The sequence below is a fragment of the Aplidium turbinatum genome, chromosome 3 (genome assembly GCF_918807975.1).
Source record: "Aplidium turbinatum chromosome 3, kaAplTurb1.1, whole genome shotgun sequence".
Taxonomy (NCBI): domain Eukaryota; kingdom Metazoa; phylum Chordata; class Ascidiacea; order Aplousobranchia; family Polyclinidae; genus Aplidium; species Aplidium turbinatum.
The window spans coordinates 42,524,525-42,542,683 of NC_137474.1; the positions used below are offsets into that span (position 1 = coordinate 42,524,525).

An 18,159-nucleotide genomic window follows, 5' to 3' on the forward strand; every position below is an offset into this window, starting at 1 on the left:
GCCGACCTTGCAGACAAAAAGAGCTGTAGTCCAACTTTTGTTGTCAAGAAATCAGATCGATTTTATGTGTCGTTTTGTAAATCTTCAACGTTGGAAACTGTTGTAACAGTCTTAAAACTGCACGTTCTGAATTTCATAAGCTCGCGGCAATAATGTTGTGCACCACTGCACAGCCATGCACAATTGCACGTTTATAGCCTACTGTAGGCTATAATGTATGCAGACCAGTAAGATTATTTAGTGTCAGCCGTTTCACTTATGGACAGTAGGCTACTTATTTTTTAAAAGCATCCTTCCGGAACGTCTGCCTATTTTGGATCCAATCAAGAAGAATGTCTGGGTTCAAAACTTGAACTTTTGGTTGTAAAATTTGTAGTTCCGGAAGTAGCTCCGATTAAAATTAATCTTGCCCTAAGGCTATTAAAAAGAGAGATTTGCTGAAAATTGAAACAAGATCTACAAGAAACATCTATTGCTGGCCAGATAAATCATCTTAGTCTAACAATTTGAAGTATTTCAGTCTACAACAAGTGCTTGCAGCGATGTGCATTTATTTGCTTCGCATCATTGGAAAATAGCTTACCAAATCGAAAATAGCTTTAATTAGTTTTGAATTTTTTAGTTGTTGGTTAAAAGTCTAAAAAAATGGGCAGCATGGAAAATGGCATTGAAGGAATGACGTACAATCAATTGCGGGATGGTGAAGAAATGAAACCTACCCCATGCCAAGTTAAAGGTTTGTGTATAGAATTGTATTAGAAGTTATAGGCGTAGATATCATGTGACTGAGATGGAGAGGTAAACCACTCTGGTAAAAAATGGCTCCATATTTGTGTACATTTTGCATCAAAAAACGTTTTCCGGCTGTTTTTTTATGTATATAAATGCAGTAGAATTTTGTTAATGCATCCACCTCAGGTCCTGCCCATTTTGGATGTAATAGCCTAAGCCCGTTGGATTTTTTTTGTAATTTGATATGTAGTGCGCATTTGGTTGATTTTTGATAACTTATTCTAAACACAGAAAGTATCAAGCTAAATTTTATTAATTCGGCTTTATTACAAAGCTTCCACCACAGATTTGGGTCTATTAGGACAAGTAGGCTACGTTTTCTCATTCACATAGGCCTACAACGAAAAATCTACTAAAATTTTACTACTCTACTTTGAGGTGATACTTTTACCTTTACTTATGATATCAAAGGAACAATCCCGTCATGGTTGAAAGGACATATGACACGCAACGGACCGGGTGAATTCACAGTGGGAAAGGACACCTATAAACACTGGTTTGATGGGCATGCGATATTGCACAAGTAATAATTATGTTATTGTTTTATTTATTATCGCTCTACAACTGCTAAGGTTTTTCAGCAGCAGGGTTAATGTTTATATCAGATATACGATGTCACTAAATTACCCGACTTATCATCTGCGTTATGAAAGAAAGACACAGTGGGTACAGTTTTTAAAGTATTTGGTATCACCCGACCTGGAATCCATCTCAGACCTACCACCACTAGAGCTGAATGCGAAAACCACTCGGCCACTGAGCTGGTTTATTGCACAAGTAAGAACAGTTTATCTAGAGTCTAGAAAATGTCATTGGAGACTATATTCTAATTATCCTCCAGACTCATGCTGTCAACAAAGCAGCGTACGAGGCGAGTGCGCTGCCACAAGTAGTGCCTTTGGTTGATTTGTTGCCGCATGAAGTGCCGCGCCAAAATTACTAACTACCAAGGGCAGCCATGCCACTGATAAAATGTGCATTGGATGTGGATGAAAGTTTCCAATAATTTTATTGTGTCCAGGTTTGACATTTCTGAAGGCAAAGTACAGTACTCCAGCAAATTTATTCAATCTGAAACGTACAAAAGAAATCATAAGGACAATGGTCTTACAGTCCCAGGAATGGCGGAACTATCCATCTGCGATCCTTGTCAAGCTGTATTTGGAAAGTAAGTAATCATCATCCGCTCAGTTGACTTCGACTCTCGGCCACGCTATATAGTTTGTCTGGGAATCTTCTTTTGTCACCATAGAGTATTTTCAAAGAAATTCTGGGGTAGCCTAAGCTGCTAGATCTTTTCCCAGGCAAGAGCCGTTTAGCCAAGGTATGTAGGCTAGTATGTCTTGTTGCCACCTCTCCACCACGTTGAGGAGAACAGTTGGTCTTAAAAAGAGACAATAGTGATAGTAATAACATGGCCACCTAAAGATACGGCCTGATTTGTCACATTTTGCAGAAATTTCCAAGTTTTTCTAACTTTGGGCGAACGTCTAAATAAATTTTTCTAAAAATTAGATTTTTACGCTTTCTTTATTCTTTTCCCCAGATGACACAATAGGTTTTAACATTCTCACATGTTGAAAAACAAAGAAAATTTGATTTCGAAGATTTTAGTCAGACTGTTAATTTTCAATAACAGTCTGATTTTGCGTTTTTCAACTTACTTTTTCTCATTTGCTGCTGCTTCCCTAAGGCAACAAAAAAGTTTTATGTCATTAGGAAAACGCAAAAAGTAAAAACATCTCAAAAAATGTCAGTCAAGCACTAGCAATAGCTGTAATCAAAATCTGCAAAATGTGACAAATCAGGCCTCATCTCCAAATGGCCATGGTAATAAGTAATAAGATAACAGGGTCAAAAATACCAACCTTATTTATAAAATATATGCTTTGCAATGCTCTTCAAACTTTTCGGGCTTCGGCAGAAGCGTAGCTGCGAGAAAGATTATGACCTCCATTCTTACAGAATATTCCACTTAGAGACGTGTGACTCATCATAACTGAATAATCTTATCTTTTCTGTTTACATTCAATATTCTTCAAAGTTTCTTAATGATGCTGCTTGGATCAATATTGAAAATAAATATTGATGATAATGATACAGTAGTATTTTTTCATCATAACGATGTTATCAGTGTAGGCTACAGGATGAGATTGTTTATCAAGCATTTATTTATATTTTTTTTGCGTTTTTCTGGTGACTGCAGATTAAGCCACCATAACCTGTTGAATATGATAACCATTTTTTTTTTCGTTGTTTCGACAATATGTTTCTGGGGTGCCATTTTGCTGCTAAGCAGGTCGTTTTTACTTGTTTCGGCCCTCTAAAGTTAGTCGCACCGACTGACAAAATGTCGGAAATAAAACTGGATATCATTTTGAACATTTTATGGTAGCATACCCTGCTGTCACCAAAAAACGCCAGAAACTATTTTATATGTTAACCTATTTATGCATACACAAAACACATATGGTACAACAGGTATTATTTACACGTTGGCTAGTAGTTTAATTACAGTACCGCGATGTAGCCTAGTAAAAAAAAAAGTTTTAATTTTCTCAACATTTTCTCTAGCTACCTCATATTGAAAGAGGTTTGTTTGATATGGAAAGGTAAACACGTTGTAAATTTTGTTTTGTCCCAAAACTGTGAAAAATTTCAAAGTTTTATCTTCTAAAAACAACTTTCGATGCAGATTTTTCTCCAAGTTTTCATCTCTTCCACCTGCTGACAATTGCATTGTCAATTTCTCGAACCTTGGTGGCGCTTATTACGCAACAACAGACACGTCAATCGCGTACCGCATCGACCCCGACACCTTGGACACGAAACAGTTTTTGGATCCAGGCAAATTCGGTGATGCTCACATACTCACTGCTCACCCGCACTACGGTTAGTTGACGCATGGTTGACGTAGACAATTTCCCTCTATGACCGCAAAAGTGTCTTAAATCTGGTCTGGTTTGAATCTTTATCCTCAGACTGGCAAAGCCTTGGTAGGTTATTCCTGGTAGTTTCGCATACTTGTAGAGGCTTTTGTTTGACGCAGGGCCGGTTACCGAGATTGGCAGAGTGAATTTTTCGATCGTTGAAGTGTTGTTGCCAGGGAATTATTCCATTCATTAGGTGCCGCTGAATGGAGAGCAGTCCTGAAATGCGTTGCTCAATGCTCAAGCGCATACCCCGAGAGTCGAACCAGCGCCGCGAGATCTTGAGCCGGGTGCGTAACCACTGAGCTAACGGGGCGCCTAACGGAGCATCTGTTTTTGTTTTCTTTGGCTTTCAAACTTATGTTAATATAAATACTTTTCAACGAGCCAAAAAGGCAAGGCAAGAAGGTTCGTGTTGTTTTTTTACTATTTATCGTTTTGTATCAACCCAGAGCAGGAGTTGGATTTTTTGTAACGATTCCGTTTATGGACACGCCAAAATCCCTATGACTCCAGGACTTCGACTCCACAGCTCTAAGCCTACCTACAGTGAACTCAAATTTTAATTAAAAAATGATTAAAATTTATCGCAAAAAGAAAAAAATTAAACTGCAATTTTTCTAAAATATTTTTGTGGTGATCTATATTTGGAAGGCAACACGGTAATATTTCTCAATCTTTTTCTTGTTCAGTATTGATTGTTCCTTCCAGTTATTACCGCATTAATGCGCCGCAAGGCACAAGCTACTGAATTTAGTTTTTTTACTGTAATTTGATCATGATCACTTGCATACTTACATCATTATTATTTATTCAATTATTGTGACGGCACACATAACTCAAAGAAGATGTGAGTGATGAAATCGTATCCCCATCCATCTTTAAGGTATGTGTTTGTGTGACCCTACGGTAACTAAAAAAACAAAGCAATAAACTAAAGACATAATTACTAATTATGATAACCACCTGATATTTTTGTCAGACATCAATGGGGACTACTATAATGTCACCACAACGTTTGGACCACAAAGCTGTTCTTACGGTATTGGACAAGTGAAAGCCAGCGGAATGCGAAAAGATGGCGAACCCCTAGCAGACATTAAAGTCGTGGCGAAGGTCCCTGTCTCTCCAAACGATATCTCAAAACCAAGTTATTTTCACAGGTAAACAGGGCCAACAACTACAAGAAATACCAGCTCTGATTGTTTCATTCAAATTTTGTGCAAAAGCTATGTTTGATTAACTTGCTTTAACCATATGGAATAGTGGACACTATCCTAATTGATAGGTTGTAGCTTATAGCTATGAATTCAGCAGCATAACTAGAGAGTGAATCTCAAGTACATGTAGCTACATACAAAGTGAAATTTGCATGACTCTTGAGTCTTTTTTATTTCTTTAAAAATACTGTCTAAAAAGACATTATTGTCTAAAAATGATGTCTAAAAATACTTTATTAAAAGTAACTACGGACAGTGGCCAGTGTTTCGATCTTCCGAGAGGTAACTAGAGAGGTTTGTGAATTCTACTCCTCTCTTTCTGGCATGTGTGACGTCACTATAGACTATTAATACAACGTTTAAAAAAGAGAAACGTTGAAGTTCGCAACCCTTTCTGACTACGCTCTTGTATTACGATATTAATATTTTGCCAGTTTGGGGATGTCACTGAAGTATTTCTGCTTCCATGACCAAATTGTTCGCATGGGCATGAAGCCCAGAGATCCCAGTGATCCTCAAAAAGGAATTGCTGGGTCCGTGGTTGAAGAATCAGAAAGGGAATCAGTTGTAAGTGTGATTATTTTATCCGAGCTTCTCTTTGAGACCATGATTTTTTACAGTTTTTTGTTGATGTAACTACTCTGCATAAAATATGTAAAGAAGATACCAAAAGCACAACAACACCCCAGACAGTGAATCAACCATTCTTTAGGATACTTTGATTGAACGTTTGCAGACGTTGAATCAATGTAAAAGACAGTTGATAAGCTGTCTGGAACATTATTCCTCACTGCCCTATCTTAAGGTGAAAATGCTCATTTCACAGCTCACTAAAATTAGAGCGTGTCACTATTCCGCCATAAGGCCTGTGTGACTTTTGAGATCATCGGTGGTTGCGGGGCTTTATGTAGGTTTGACATAAAAAGAAAAGCATCCTTGTGATATATTGTTTTCTCTTCTCCCTTCAGCCAGCAAATCAGTCGACTTTGGTATTTACACAACGTCTGCAAAGAAAAAGCTATAGCCTACCAGCGATTTGTCTCTTACATAGCCTACAAATAACATGATCTGATATACAGCGCACATGAAAAATTTACTTATGTATCAAAGACTTATTAGCATTTCTTACCATTTCAGTTCCACGTGATTGACAGAAAAACAATGGAGCCGCTTCCAACAAAGTACGCTTCGAAAGGAAGATTTACTTTCCATCACATCAACTCTTATGATGAGACTGTTAAAGACAAAAACTTTCTGGTAGTGGACGTTTTATGTTCAGACGGAGTCACTTTCTTGTACTAGTAAGTGAATTATTATTACTTGGTTTTCCAGGTTTTAGAAAACTATTGTCATCGGGCAACACGTGCGCCTATACGACGCTGAAAACCACGGTGGTTTAACTCTTGTTGAAAACACGCAGATTTGTCTTGATAAAACTTGATTAACGATAAACTTGTAGGTGGATTGAAGATCGACTTCCTGTGCACTTGATCTTAAAAAATACCCGGCATCAAATGAAATATGACAGAATTTACCACTAGGCTACTTAACCAGACCCTGTTTGGCTTTGAACGTTCATCCTCGGACTGACAAATATAAGTTGTTTCTAGTAGTTTCGCATACTTGTAGAGGCTTTTGACGCAAGACCGGTTACCGAGATTGACAGAGTGAAGTTTCCGATTGTTGAAGTGTTGTTGCTGGGGAATTATTCTATCCATTAGGTGCCGCTGAATGGAGAGCAATCCTGAAATGCGTTGCTCAAGCGCACATCCCGAGAGAGTCGAACCAGCGCTGCTTGATCTTCATTCATGAATTCACGCGCTAACCAATTGAGCTATCGGGGCGGACCTACTTTGCTTCATCTAATATGGTCGGCTTAGAGAGATTGTCTAAATAATGCGAACAAAAGAAAAAAGAAAGAAACTCACTTAAAAAAAACAAACTGTTTTAGCAATACTTTATCATTAGACGAGAAACCCTGATTAGGCATATCAAAACTTTTATGCAAATTGTGATGACAATATTTTTGATGCAGTCTTATGCCGATCTTGAAAGGTGGTCCTGAAAAGCGCAGAACGATTCCTAAAATGTGGCCCTTGAGGTTTGTAATACCTCTTGATGTCAATCAAGAAACACCAAAAGGTTTGCAGATTTTTTTGTCATTTGCTGTAGTTTATGTTAACAACAAAATATTGAATGAAAATTTTTCGTCGAGTAATCCTAAACTCACCCACTCACCGTTTTTGAGAAAGTCTACAGTTTGTAGATATAACTGACGTGAAATTGCTGTTGAGGAAAACGGCAATGTATAATTTGAAGAACATTTAGCAACACTGTTGTGAGGACCAATCACTCTGCTCCCAGCCAAGAGCTGCTTAATCACTGGTTGTAACTCGCAACCTAGCAGAATCCACTAATTATAAACCTCCAACTACCGATCCACATACTAGCTTTGCACAAGCTGATTCTTCATTAACTGTTTAACGGATAGCTTAATTAGCCGTTTAACATATCCGCTGTTCGTGCATTCAACTTTTAGATTTCTAGATAAAGTTCCATTGAAGCCGAAAACGTTCAATTTATTTCTTGTATTTATTGCGTAAAATTTACACTTTGATAACAAAACCATAAAGACATTGCTTCCAATAGCCGTTCAATGTTAGCAAGGGCGTAGTCAGGGAGGCAAAGGGGGAAATTGCCCTTCAAAAATATTTTAAATAAAACTTTTACACTCTGTTAAAAGAAAATTTGACAAAGTCTTACTGTTGATTTAAGCTGAAAGTAGGCTACTCTCAGAAGGCTCAATCTAAAAGTATTTTTTTCAAAATTTTTTCGGAGACGCTCCCTAAACCCCCATGTGGGTGCTCCGCCTTGGGGATGACTCCTTACCAGGCTCACCCACAAGTGTAAAAATAATTATATTTTCCCCAAACAACGTCTTTTGCTTGCTACGCCCTTAAGTGTTAGTTATGTGTTTTTACAGCAAAAGGGGGTTGCTATACGCTATCAAAGTAAAAATTCTCTTGAATCTTTGCTTGACTTTCAGGTAAGAATCTAGTGACCATTCCCGGTTGCCAAGCAACAGCTGAAGTAAGGGAAGACGGCGCAGTGTTTCTCACTCCTGAAAAGCTGATTACAGAAGAATCTTGCAAGAAGTTGCGTTGTACAGGTGTTGAACTACCTCAAATCAACTATGAAGGTTTCAATCAACGAAAGTATAAGTGAGTATAAAAATTTTATCAAATTATTTTGCAACTGTCCACTATGATATTTGGCTCAATTGTTTCTGATCTGCAAAGAAATGACAAGTTCAAGGAGCGCTGGTTCAACTCCCGGGATGTGTTCTTGAGCAACGCATTTCAAGGACAGCTCTCCATTCAGCGGCACTTAGTAAATAGAATAATTCACAGCTAACAACACTCCGCCTACAAGCAGAAACTCTACACTGTTAACTTTCACGTTAGGGACGTAGCTACATTGTTACAGCCTACAGGAACAATCGTCCAATCTCCAAATTTTTTTCTTGTCTCCTCAAATATTTTTTTTTAATTCTGTTACGATATTTCAATGACATTGTATTATACTGTAGGCTATGTTAAATGGCACTTCATAAATGTTCGGTGGCATTCAGTAGCCTAATTATATTTTTAAACAAGTTTTTTATTTCAAACAATAAAAGCTATGCCCCCCAAACAGTTGCTTTTGCCCCTTTAAAGTTTCTTAACTGCGTCACTGTTTCACGTTCTGAACCGTGTCCAAGGTTTAAAACTTCTGCAGTTTACGTTTAAAAGCGGCTATTCACAGTCCAAGACAATGGTTCGCAAATTTGCTTACTCTAATAACTATCTAAATGTCAATTTTAAGAATTTGCGCATATGAACACATTTTTATATTACAAAAACAATTACTAGACCTACACATAAGCTACTCATAGCGTGGCTGAACTAACGTAAGCGTACCGCAGTGTACATCGCGCAAGCCACGAAGTAAATTTGTAATGATGGTAAATTAAGTATCGTGCTTTCATGTAATAACTTTGTGTAAGTAATTGTCATAACCTGACCATAGGTTAGTTTTAAGGAAACAAATCTAGGCTTGTTAAAAAGTGACGAACGGGCACGTTTTTAATCAAAATGATGTATTTTTAACGTTAAATTCTGTGTAAATATACAGAACTGTAATTCTTGTTAAAAAAATACCTAATATTTATTTAGGCTAAAACAGTGACTTCGTTAAAATCCTCGGCGAGAATTTAAGCTTAGACGAATTTTTATTGACAAATCAAAAAATCCTTGATTTCATGGTCAAAAAAATTAAATAAAACTCATTGAAATCAGAAGGCGTAAGCCAAAAGATAAAAGGCCCACAAAAACAAATTTTTCCACACCTGGATGGTTTTAATATCGATCACTGATTTTCCTGGTGTTGTAACAGATTCTTTTATTGTGACGGGGAAGACGAATTCGCTTTGCCGGATCGATTGATGAAGATTAACGTGGAAACAAAAGATGCTGTGCAGTGGCACGAAAAGGTATCAAATCTAGTTTGGTTGTTTTATTTGCTGTGGTTCTGTTTCAATTAAGATTTGCAAAGTTTTTCTACCTTTTTTCCTCTTTCAGCGATTCGTTAATTGAAAAATGTATTTATCTACTGAGATTTTTTCTTTTCTAGCAATGAATGTATTGATATAAAAACATATAAGCAAAACAATACATGCAGTAATTCGTGTGATGCTTTACTGTCGTTTTGCACACAACGGCAATTCGAAACTGCAGAGCTCATAATAGGCTATATAGCTCAAAGTAGGACTTCAAATATACTTCAGTAAGAAAAAGTTTTGTCATTATGTTAGGCTATTCATCAAACAGATTAAAACTTTCAAGTTACCAGGTATATAAAATGACAAAATTTATTAACAAACACCTTGCACAGGCTCATATAGCATAACGTTTCCCTCTCAAGGGATTACTTCTCTTACGACAGCACACTATACTGCATACCTTTAAATTGGCCATTTCAAACTCTCAAGGACTTCTTATAAATCATAGTGGTGCTTGCAGCCTTATTTTCTATGAATCAATGTTGTTATGTAATGAATGCTCGGCCATTTATCTTGTATTGCCATGAGAAATTACTTATCTTTGTTTATGCGAACAATGAAGAAATGATGCATCCACATTGTTCTTGTTTTAGTTCATCATAAACTTAATTTCCATGACGATCAACTGAATTTATCTTTGCAGGGCAGCATCCCATCCGAGCCGGTGTTTATAAAGAGGCCAGGTAGTACGGAAGAAGATGATGGGGTAGTCCTAACAACAGTTGTTTCAGCACATCCTGATGACCCCATCTTTCTCCTAATTCTTGATGGGAAGAGCTTTAAAGAAGTTGCTAGAGCAGAGGTATTACGAGTTTATACAGACATATAAGTAGTCCAAGCAGCAATCGGAAAGTTTTTACCAGATTAGCATTAAATTTAGTACAAATTTAGCAAAAATTAGCATTAAATTTAATAGCAAACAATGAAACAACTTAGTTTAAGCTTACTTTTAACAGGATGTATCGTACTTTAACCTTAGAGTTTATATTTTAAGTCGACACAATTTCTTATTCCAGATAAAAGCAAAGCTTCCTTTTCCAGTTCATGGTTGTTTTACGCCAAAAGAAAAAGAATAAAACTCTTATTTGATCTATCTACAACTCTGCAATGCCAGCTTTAAACTTTATGCAACACATTGTAATTGTCACATGTCATAAGGCTAGCACGTCTGGAGGAAATACCACTTCAAAAATCTAGTCTATGTAACAAATTATTATTAGCACATTTTAAATAAGCAAGTTTAACTTTTCAAGTTTACATAGTTCGACGACTGATTATTATAAATATGATGTCTGAAGACATATAGGCTACTTTAAAATATGCAGTAAATGCTTCTATGTTTGCTATTTCCCAACTATCTTTTTTAGCAATAGTTACAACTGCTGCTAGAAAAGATAATAATTTTGAAAATTACCTAAACTTTTCCATATTTGCCAACTTTTTAATATAGTATGGCAACATTCGATTTATGGAAATGTGACGTATATTTCATTGCAATTGTGGAATAATTCTTGTATCAAATATTTTATCGTTTACTTTATATTTTAATGAAATTGTTTGAAATATTTTAACCATATTAAATCTATATTTGATCAGTAATTCAATTATGAAGTCAGTAATATTATTCAACGAGAAGATATTTGAATTAATTTCTTGCACAGCAATCCTCATCGGCTTCATTGTGTCTCACAGAGAATTTTCTTTTCAAAGTAAGCCTACTTTACTTCATTCTTCTGCATCGAACAGCACCATATACAGTTGATTTACAAATAAAAAACTTATCATTCATTCGTACGGGTGCTGTCCCACGCAACAACAAGTAGGCTACCACAAGTGTAGGCGATTAATTAAAAAAAGAAGAGAGAGCGGTCGATAGAATAAGTCGATGATGTCACACAGACCACAAACATTACTCTTGCATGCAAATATCAAGACAAGTTGAAGATAGTGTACTATCTTGTGAATTGCAATCACCGATTATAAAATACACCAGATTATGATCTGGTGTATCACAAAATGTAACACAAAATGAAAGTCCTGTTGGTTTTCTACACGTTAACCTGCGTTGATGTCATGTAATTCTTTGCATATGGGAACATTGCGTAATTACTAGGGCGATTTTTTGTAACCAAAAAAACTCAAAAAGGTGACTTTAATTTTGCGAAAAAGTAACCAAAAAGTAACTTTATTCAATGAAAACAGTAGCAGCAATTCAACATAAAAAAGCATCTAAATTAGTATCAATTTGTGCTCAAATTATAATTGCACATTTAAATTACACATATTCTCTGGCAGGAAGTTTCTGTCAATCAAACACTTTAGCTGTTACAGGGAAAACAATTGGTTAAGTATAGTTAACACAACTTGTTTCATTGAAAAAAATACTTTACGAGTTTTCGGGAATACACGCGATACGAACAAGCATGGGCTCATGCAAACCTAAAATTCGTAGCACAGTAGAAAATATATTAAAAGTCTTGGCATTACACAGAATGTAAATTCATCTCTCCAGTAGCAATGAAAGATAAATAAATGGGGAATTAGACCAAAACGTATGTAAAGTAAAGTGACCAAAAATGAAAAGCAACCTAAAAACACAAAAAGTGACTTTTGGTAACTTTATAACTTTTTTTAATATTGACCCCACAGCCATGAAATTTTGGTTCTACATTTCTTTTGTTAATTGATACAACCATGGCCACCTAAAGATACGGCCTGATTTGTCACATTTTGCAGAAATTTCCAGATTTTGTTAACTTTGGGTGAATGTATAATTTTTTCCAAAATTATATTTTTACTCTTTCTTTACTGTTTTCCCCAGATGACACAATAGGTTTTAACATCCTCACATGTTGAAAAACAAAGAAAATTTGATTTCAAAGATTTTAGTCAGACTGTTAATTTTTCAAATAACAGTCTGATTCAGCGTTTTTCAACTTACTTTTTCTCATTTTCTATTGCTTCCCCAATGCAACAAAAAGCTTTTATATCAGGGGTGTGCAACCTTTGTTACAGGAGGGCCAGATATAAGTAATTGGGTGAAACCGCGGGCCTCACGTTTATTTAACATATGATTTGTAGTAGTTGCAGCCCCAAAAGAGTAGTTTTTTTTGTTATTCATGTTATTCTTATATTAGGGGTTATCTCCTTCCAGAAATAATAAGTTAGGACGCATAAATTTCTGAAGAAAACTGCTATTCAAATTTATTGTCACACTGTCTTTAAACGAGCTCAGTGAGAAGTTTGCAGCTGGCTTCTTTTCCTGACGGCTTTTTCCAAATTTACTTTAATGGAAGTGATCGCAATTCGAAGTCCATTTTCCAAGTGTTGGTCTGTCAGAACCGATCAATAGGGAGATTTCATGACGCCCGTTTTAGAAAAAAATGTTCGCACAAATACGTTGAGCCAAAAAGTGCCATTTTTGAAGCCATGGATTTTTGAAATGTGGAAAGTCATCTTAATTGAAATGTTTTCGGTAAAAATCGCCAAGATTCATTGTTAAATACTTTGCTTTCAAATCCTTTTTCTCTTGAAGATCAATCAATTCAAGTTGGATATCAGCTGGTGCTTTGTCAATGTCCGTGTGGAATGGCGAAGAGAATATATCAAACAAATGTTCATGAGATTTGAAGTCCTTGAAACGAGCCAAAAATTCATACAACAATTTTTCAAGTTTAGTTTTCTTCTCCGGATGCATTCCATAGTCTCTCAAAGTTGGAAAGTGGAAAAGATGTCCTGTCTGTATGTGAGCTTTCCAAAGTCGTACTTTGTTCATAATGCCTTTTATGTGACCATACATTTTTAAAAATAATTGATTAAACTACCATTCAACGTTTTATAGGCAGAGAAAACTTTTTCTCAAACCGTAGAAAATTTCATGATCAGATCACCGCTTCAATGCGTGATGGAAAGCTACAGATAAATCTGCATCTGGCATTACAGAGTGCAAAAAACAGTGTTGCAGAACTCGTTTTCGAATATTAAATTCTCATCAGTGCAACTACGTTTATGAACGCAATAACAACGGTTAACTTTAAACTCAAAACAATACATTACAAACATTATAAGGACATATTCTCAGTGTTCAATTGAATATTAATAAATCCAGAGACATCAGAATAGAAAATTAAATACAATGGATTGGCGGTGGCCGGTGGGAGACTTCTAAAATGGTTAACAGAAGGTGCGAAATCTACAATATTCCACTCCACAATGAATTGTTCAAACGTACCAGACTAAACTAAATTACCGTATAAACATGTTTTGCGGGCCGCACACAATTCAAAATTGGCACATCTTCGCGGGCCACATAATTTTTCTTCGCGGGCCACATTTGGCCCGCGGGCCGCACGTTGCACACCCCTGTTTTATATCATTAGGAGACACCAAAACGTAAAAAAATCTCAGAAAATGTCAGTTAAACACTAGCAGTACCTCAGTACATGTAATCAAAATCTGCAAACCGTGACAAATCAGGCCGCATCTCCAGGTGGCCATGATACAAGTAAAAAAAGTAACTTTAGTGACAAAAAAATTGCCCTAGCAATTACACTATATTACTATTATATACAAATACTACTAGTTGTAACATTCATGGGTTTACAACAACAATGAACGCATTAGCACAGATTTCTACAATATTGTTGATAGAACTGACGATATGCTGCTCCGGTATTGTATAGCACGCAGCAGGAGGGCAATTCGAAATGAGTCTCCTACAAGTCAACAGTTGTGATTTGTGAACTGAGCAAATGGCAGTTCAGCAAGCGACAACTGAGCTAGCAACTTTTCAGCAAGTGGCTGAAGTTCGTAAATGATAAAACTTAGCAAGTATCAAGTGAGCAAGCCGAACTTTGGCATGTCACAAATCAGCAACTTCAGTTCAACAAGCAATGACCAAGCAAGTTCAATGCCAGATGAAAATCTCATTTGCTGACTTGGACTTTTGCTGAGGTTGAAGAGTTGAAGCACTTGCTGAGTTGTCGCATGCCGAGTGGTCTGACGACTATTCGAAACATATTTAATACCGCTGTATGTGGACACAAAATATAACTACTCAGAGGAGGGCCAGTGATTTGTATTTTTAAAATCGTAGTTTTCTTTACAAACAACAAAATGAGGATACTAAACAACACATCCGGGAGTATGTTAATGGGGTCATTGGACTGAGGTCAGAAAAGAGCAAACATGTCCCAGACAGCGAAATCCGCCGTTTTTACATTGATTCAACGTCTTCAGACGTCTGGGGTGCAAACTTTGTACAGCCAAACACAAAGAGTAAACAAGAAACAAAGTTGACAAGCAAAACCTCCATGCTTTATTGTGAGGCAACCACCGAAGCAGAGGTGAAGTAAAGGTCACTGTAAGAAGGCTTGAAATCTACAGGTGACCTGACAAAACGATAAACCGATATAGGTGGAATAGATAGTCCTATGATCCGAAAAGCAATAAAGAAAAATAATTCGAAACAATGCTTCAGTTGAACCATGGCCACCTTGAGATACTATAGTATCTCTAGGTAGCCATGGTTGAACGCACGGCTGTCGAAAAGAAGAAACTGCCTGTCACAGGCTACCGTCAATACCGCCTTATACGTACTTAGTAGTCAGATTACGCAATAGAAAAAATGTAAACTTGGCAAAATTTTCTTTAACTCAGCATACCACAATGTTTGCTCATGATGTCATCAAATGATTGCGTAATAAATTGATTCACTTGAATTTTGTTGTTGTGTTATCTAACAAAGACCTTTTATTGGATAATTCCCAGTAGCAATGCTTTTTGTATCTTAACTTGGATTGAAAACTCTCAGCTAACCTGCGACCCTAACCAATAAAACTCTGAATAACAGTCAAAGTTATAGTTTAGACATGAAACGCGCCACAGTTGGAAAAATCCTTTGCAGGCGTGAATTGTGAGTTGGCACAAAACTGATTTGAATTTTAAAGTTGGATGCACCGACAATATCTTTCAAGCGGCCGATTAAGCTAATGGTATGATTAATTGATCGAGAATCAGTTTGTGCGAAGTTCATTTACAGATCAGTGGTCGTAAATTATATCAACGGATCACAGTTGTTGCAAAACAAAAATAATGTGCGGAATAATATTCTTAATCAGTTGATTTGCTTAATCGTTGAATATAATCCACTGTTGGTGCACCCAACCAGTGCTGTATTCGTAAAAAAAAGCACAGGGTATAGGCTATAGCCTACTGTCAGATTTTCCAAAATTATAATACACAACTTGCAAAATACTAATCTTTATTCTACCATAACATGAATTATATCAAAATCAAAATTGGACGACGGAATTAAGTTCGTGGTACATCGTTGTTCCATTGGTCCTCAAATGATTAAGTAGTTAGTTAGTAGTTGTCAAGAATCAGTAAGGATAGCATAGGCAATCTCTTTGGAAAGCCAGAGGGTATACTATAGTTGCTCGAAAAAGCAGCGAGTATACTGCGCATACCGCCATATTCCCTCGAATACAGCACTGCACCCAACCCTTAGTGTCTTCGTTTACTGTTCTGACTAGCCTTGGTAGTACAGTCATCTCCCGGTTAAGTACGCACCCGTTTAAATTCGCATCCCAGATAAGTACGCAAAAATTCTTCACAAATTCTGGGTTCAACTTTTTCAACAATTTATTTATTTTAAACAGCAAGCACATTAACTGAATGTCAGAAAAAGTTAAACGTCAACTTAACAATAGTTCATTGCTTAAACCTGTCGTGCAAAGTCATCTGATGCATATTTTGCATTCTTTTTTGCTTGGCTTCCAACGTCACCTGTCTCAGTTTTCGCTGAAAGCATTCAAAAGTGCTTTTGAGATTATCGTAAGCTCAACTTCAAGCACTTTGTTGTAAAGTTGTTCAAAGCCATGAAAAACGATGATGTTTTCGACAGGTGCACAATCGTTGCTTGGGCCAGCCTCATCGTCAGTGTCATCATTTTCAGTCTGCATCGTTTCCAACACCTCATTCACGTCACCCAAAATCGCCTGTGAATACTCTTCATTATTCTTCGTCATCAACATGCATAAATCTGTCTAGCTCGTCTTTGTCAACCGAAACATCCATAGACTTAAAACAGCGCAAAATTTCAGACATGTCAGACATGAAGTTAGGTTCCTCATCAACGCCACCATCCAACGGAGTTAGTAGTTGAGCCTTGTTAAACGAGTTTCTTACCGACGCATCCGATATTAAATCCCATGCTTGCTTTACATAGTGAGCAGCATCCAGCAAATGAGAAGGGTTCCCATAAGCAACACCTGCTGCCCCTCTGGGTAATCTTTTAGCTTGCTCTTTTTTGTGGGCCTTCAAGTTCTCGTCAAGCTCGTAAAAATCCAGAACCTCCCTGAGATTTGAATATTTGTACCTCTTCTTCAGTACCGCGATGACTCCCATGTCACATGGCTGTTTACCAAGTGACATGGGAATCATGGCGATGATACCTATGTCACCAGAGACACACGGTCTTTAGCTTTCTTCTTCCCTCGGATGCTGCTGAGATCTTCGAATGGCATAAGCAAGGTATATCTAGGTAGCAGACGAAAAAACAACCCTGTTTCATTCATGTTATACACATTTTTAGGATCATACCATGCAATTATAGCATGTAAATCATTCAATGCAGCCAAAAGCTTTGGGTCTTCCTTGTCCACATCAGCTCCTTCACCATGAAGAAGAACTTTCTGCAATCCTTGACATGCTCTGAACCGGCTAAGCCACTGCCGCGACGCTTTAAATTCATCTTCTGATATCGATAATTGTTGAGCGATTTGTTTTGCTTTTGCAATGACCAGTGAGGGGGGAACGGGAAGACTTGCACGGCGCATGCTATCAATCCAAAGATATAGAATATCTTCAAGCTCAGAAAACCGACCAACGGACGCTCGAAACGTTTTTGTCTTTGTCTCCTCAGACATCAAAGCAGAACGCTTTCGAATAACTTCTCAGTTTTTTTAAATCTTTCGGATAGCAGCTTCACTCACGCCATACTCTCTTGCGAGACTTCTTTTACTCGGAGCGGACGGCACATACAAGTTGGCGATGACTTCCAATCTTTGGGATTCACTTAAGCGCTTACCTTTACCTGACATCATGCAAACGAGAAAATTGTACCCAACAAATTACTTGTGCTGTACTGTACACTAGTAGAAAAGAATGGCATACAAAACCACAGAAAACACAACAAGAAAACATAACAGAAAACTTTTTACGAATGAATGAACAATTGAACATGGGCAACGCATCGTCAATGACATAATAAATGCAACATTTGTGTATTGGGTACACATATTCACACACGCGTTGGCCACGCATGCAGGGTGCATGGCTGCACGCATACCTTCACTAGGTGGCTGCATAACTGCTAAGTACGCACCTACCACATAAGTTCGCACACACTACTCAGGATCAAGTTGCGTACTTAACCGGGAGATAACTGTATTGCAGGTAGCCTATGGTCAGAGCGTCATAGACCACATAAGGCTAGGTTATCTCTTGGGCTAGCACACACTTCAAAAACTCCAATTGCATTATTTCCCGCTTAAACAAAGAATAAGTTGAGTAATAGTGCAATTACACTTTAAATTTAATGGTTACATAATTA

At 37.1% G+C, this 18,159-nt stretch overlaps 1 protein-coding gene across 1 annotated transcript; it reads left to right on the forward strand.

The window, feature by feature from the left end:
* The first annotated feature begins 626 nt into the window (after window positions 1-626).
* On the forward strand, window positions 627-11,324 carry LOC145766289 (carotenoid-cleaving dioxygenase, mitochondrial-like). Its single transcript, XM_082577964.1, has 12 exons — window positions 627-736; window positions 1,204-1,315; window positions 1,814-1,960; window positions 3,488-3,684; window positions 4,705-4,885; window positions 5,377-5,509; window positions 6,080-6,243; window positions 6,978-7,084; window positions 7,989-8,163; window positions 9,377-9,473; window positions 10,186-10,344; window positions 10,559-11,324. Exons 1-12 carry the CDS (start codon window positions 646-648, stop codon window positions 10,616-10,618), a joined length of 1,623 nt encoding a protein of 540 aa, XP_082434090.1. The 5' UTR covers window positions 627-645; the 3' UTR covers window positions 10,619-11,324.
* The last annotated feature ends 6,835 nt before the right edge of the window (window positions 11,325-18,159 follow it).

Coding starts and splice junctions, on each gene's coding strand:
- LOC145766289 (XM_082577964.1), top strand. CDS start 646: ATGGGCAGCATGGAAAATGGCATTGAAGGAATGACGTACAATCAATTG. Junction 737..1,203: donor TACCCCATGCCAAGTTAAAG/GTTTGTGTATAG, acceptor ATGATATCAAAG/GAACAATCCCGTCATGGTTG. Junction 8,164..9,376: donor TTCAATCAACGAAAGTATAA/GTGAGTATAAAA, acceptor GTGTTGTAACAG/ATTCTTTTATTGTGACGGGG.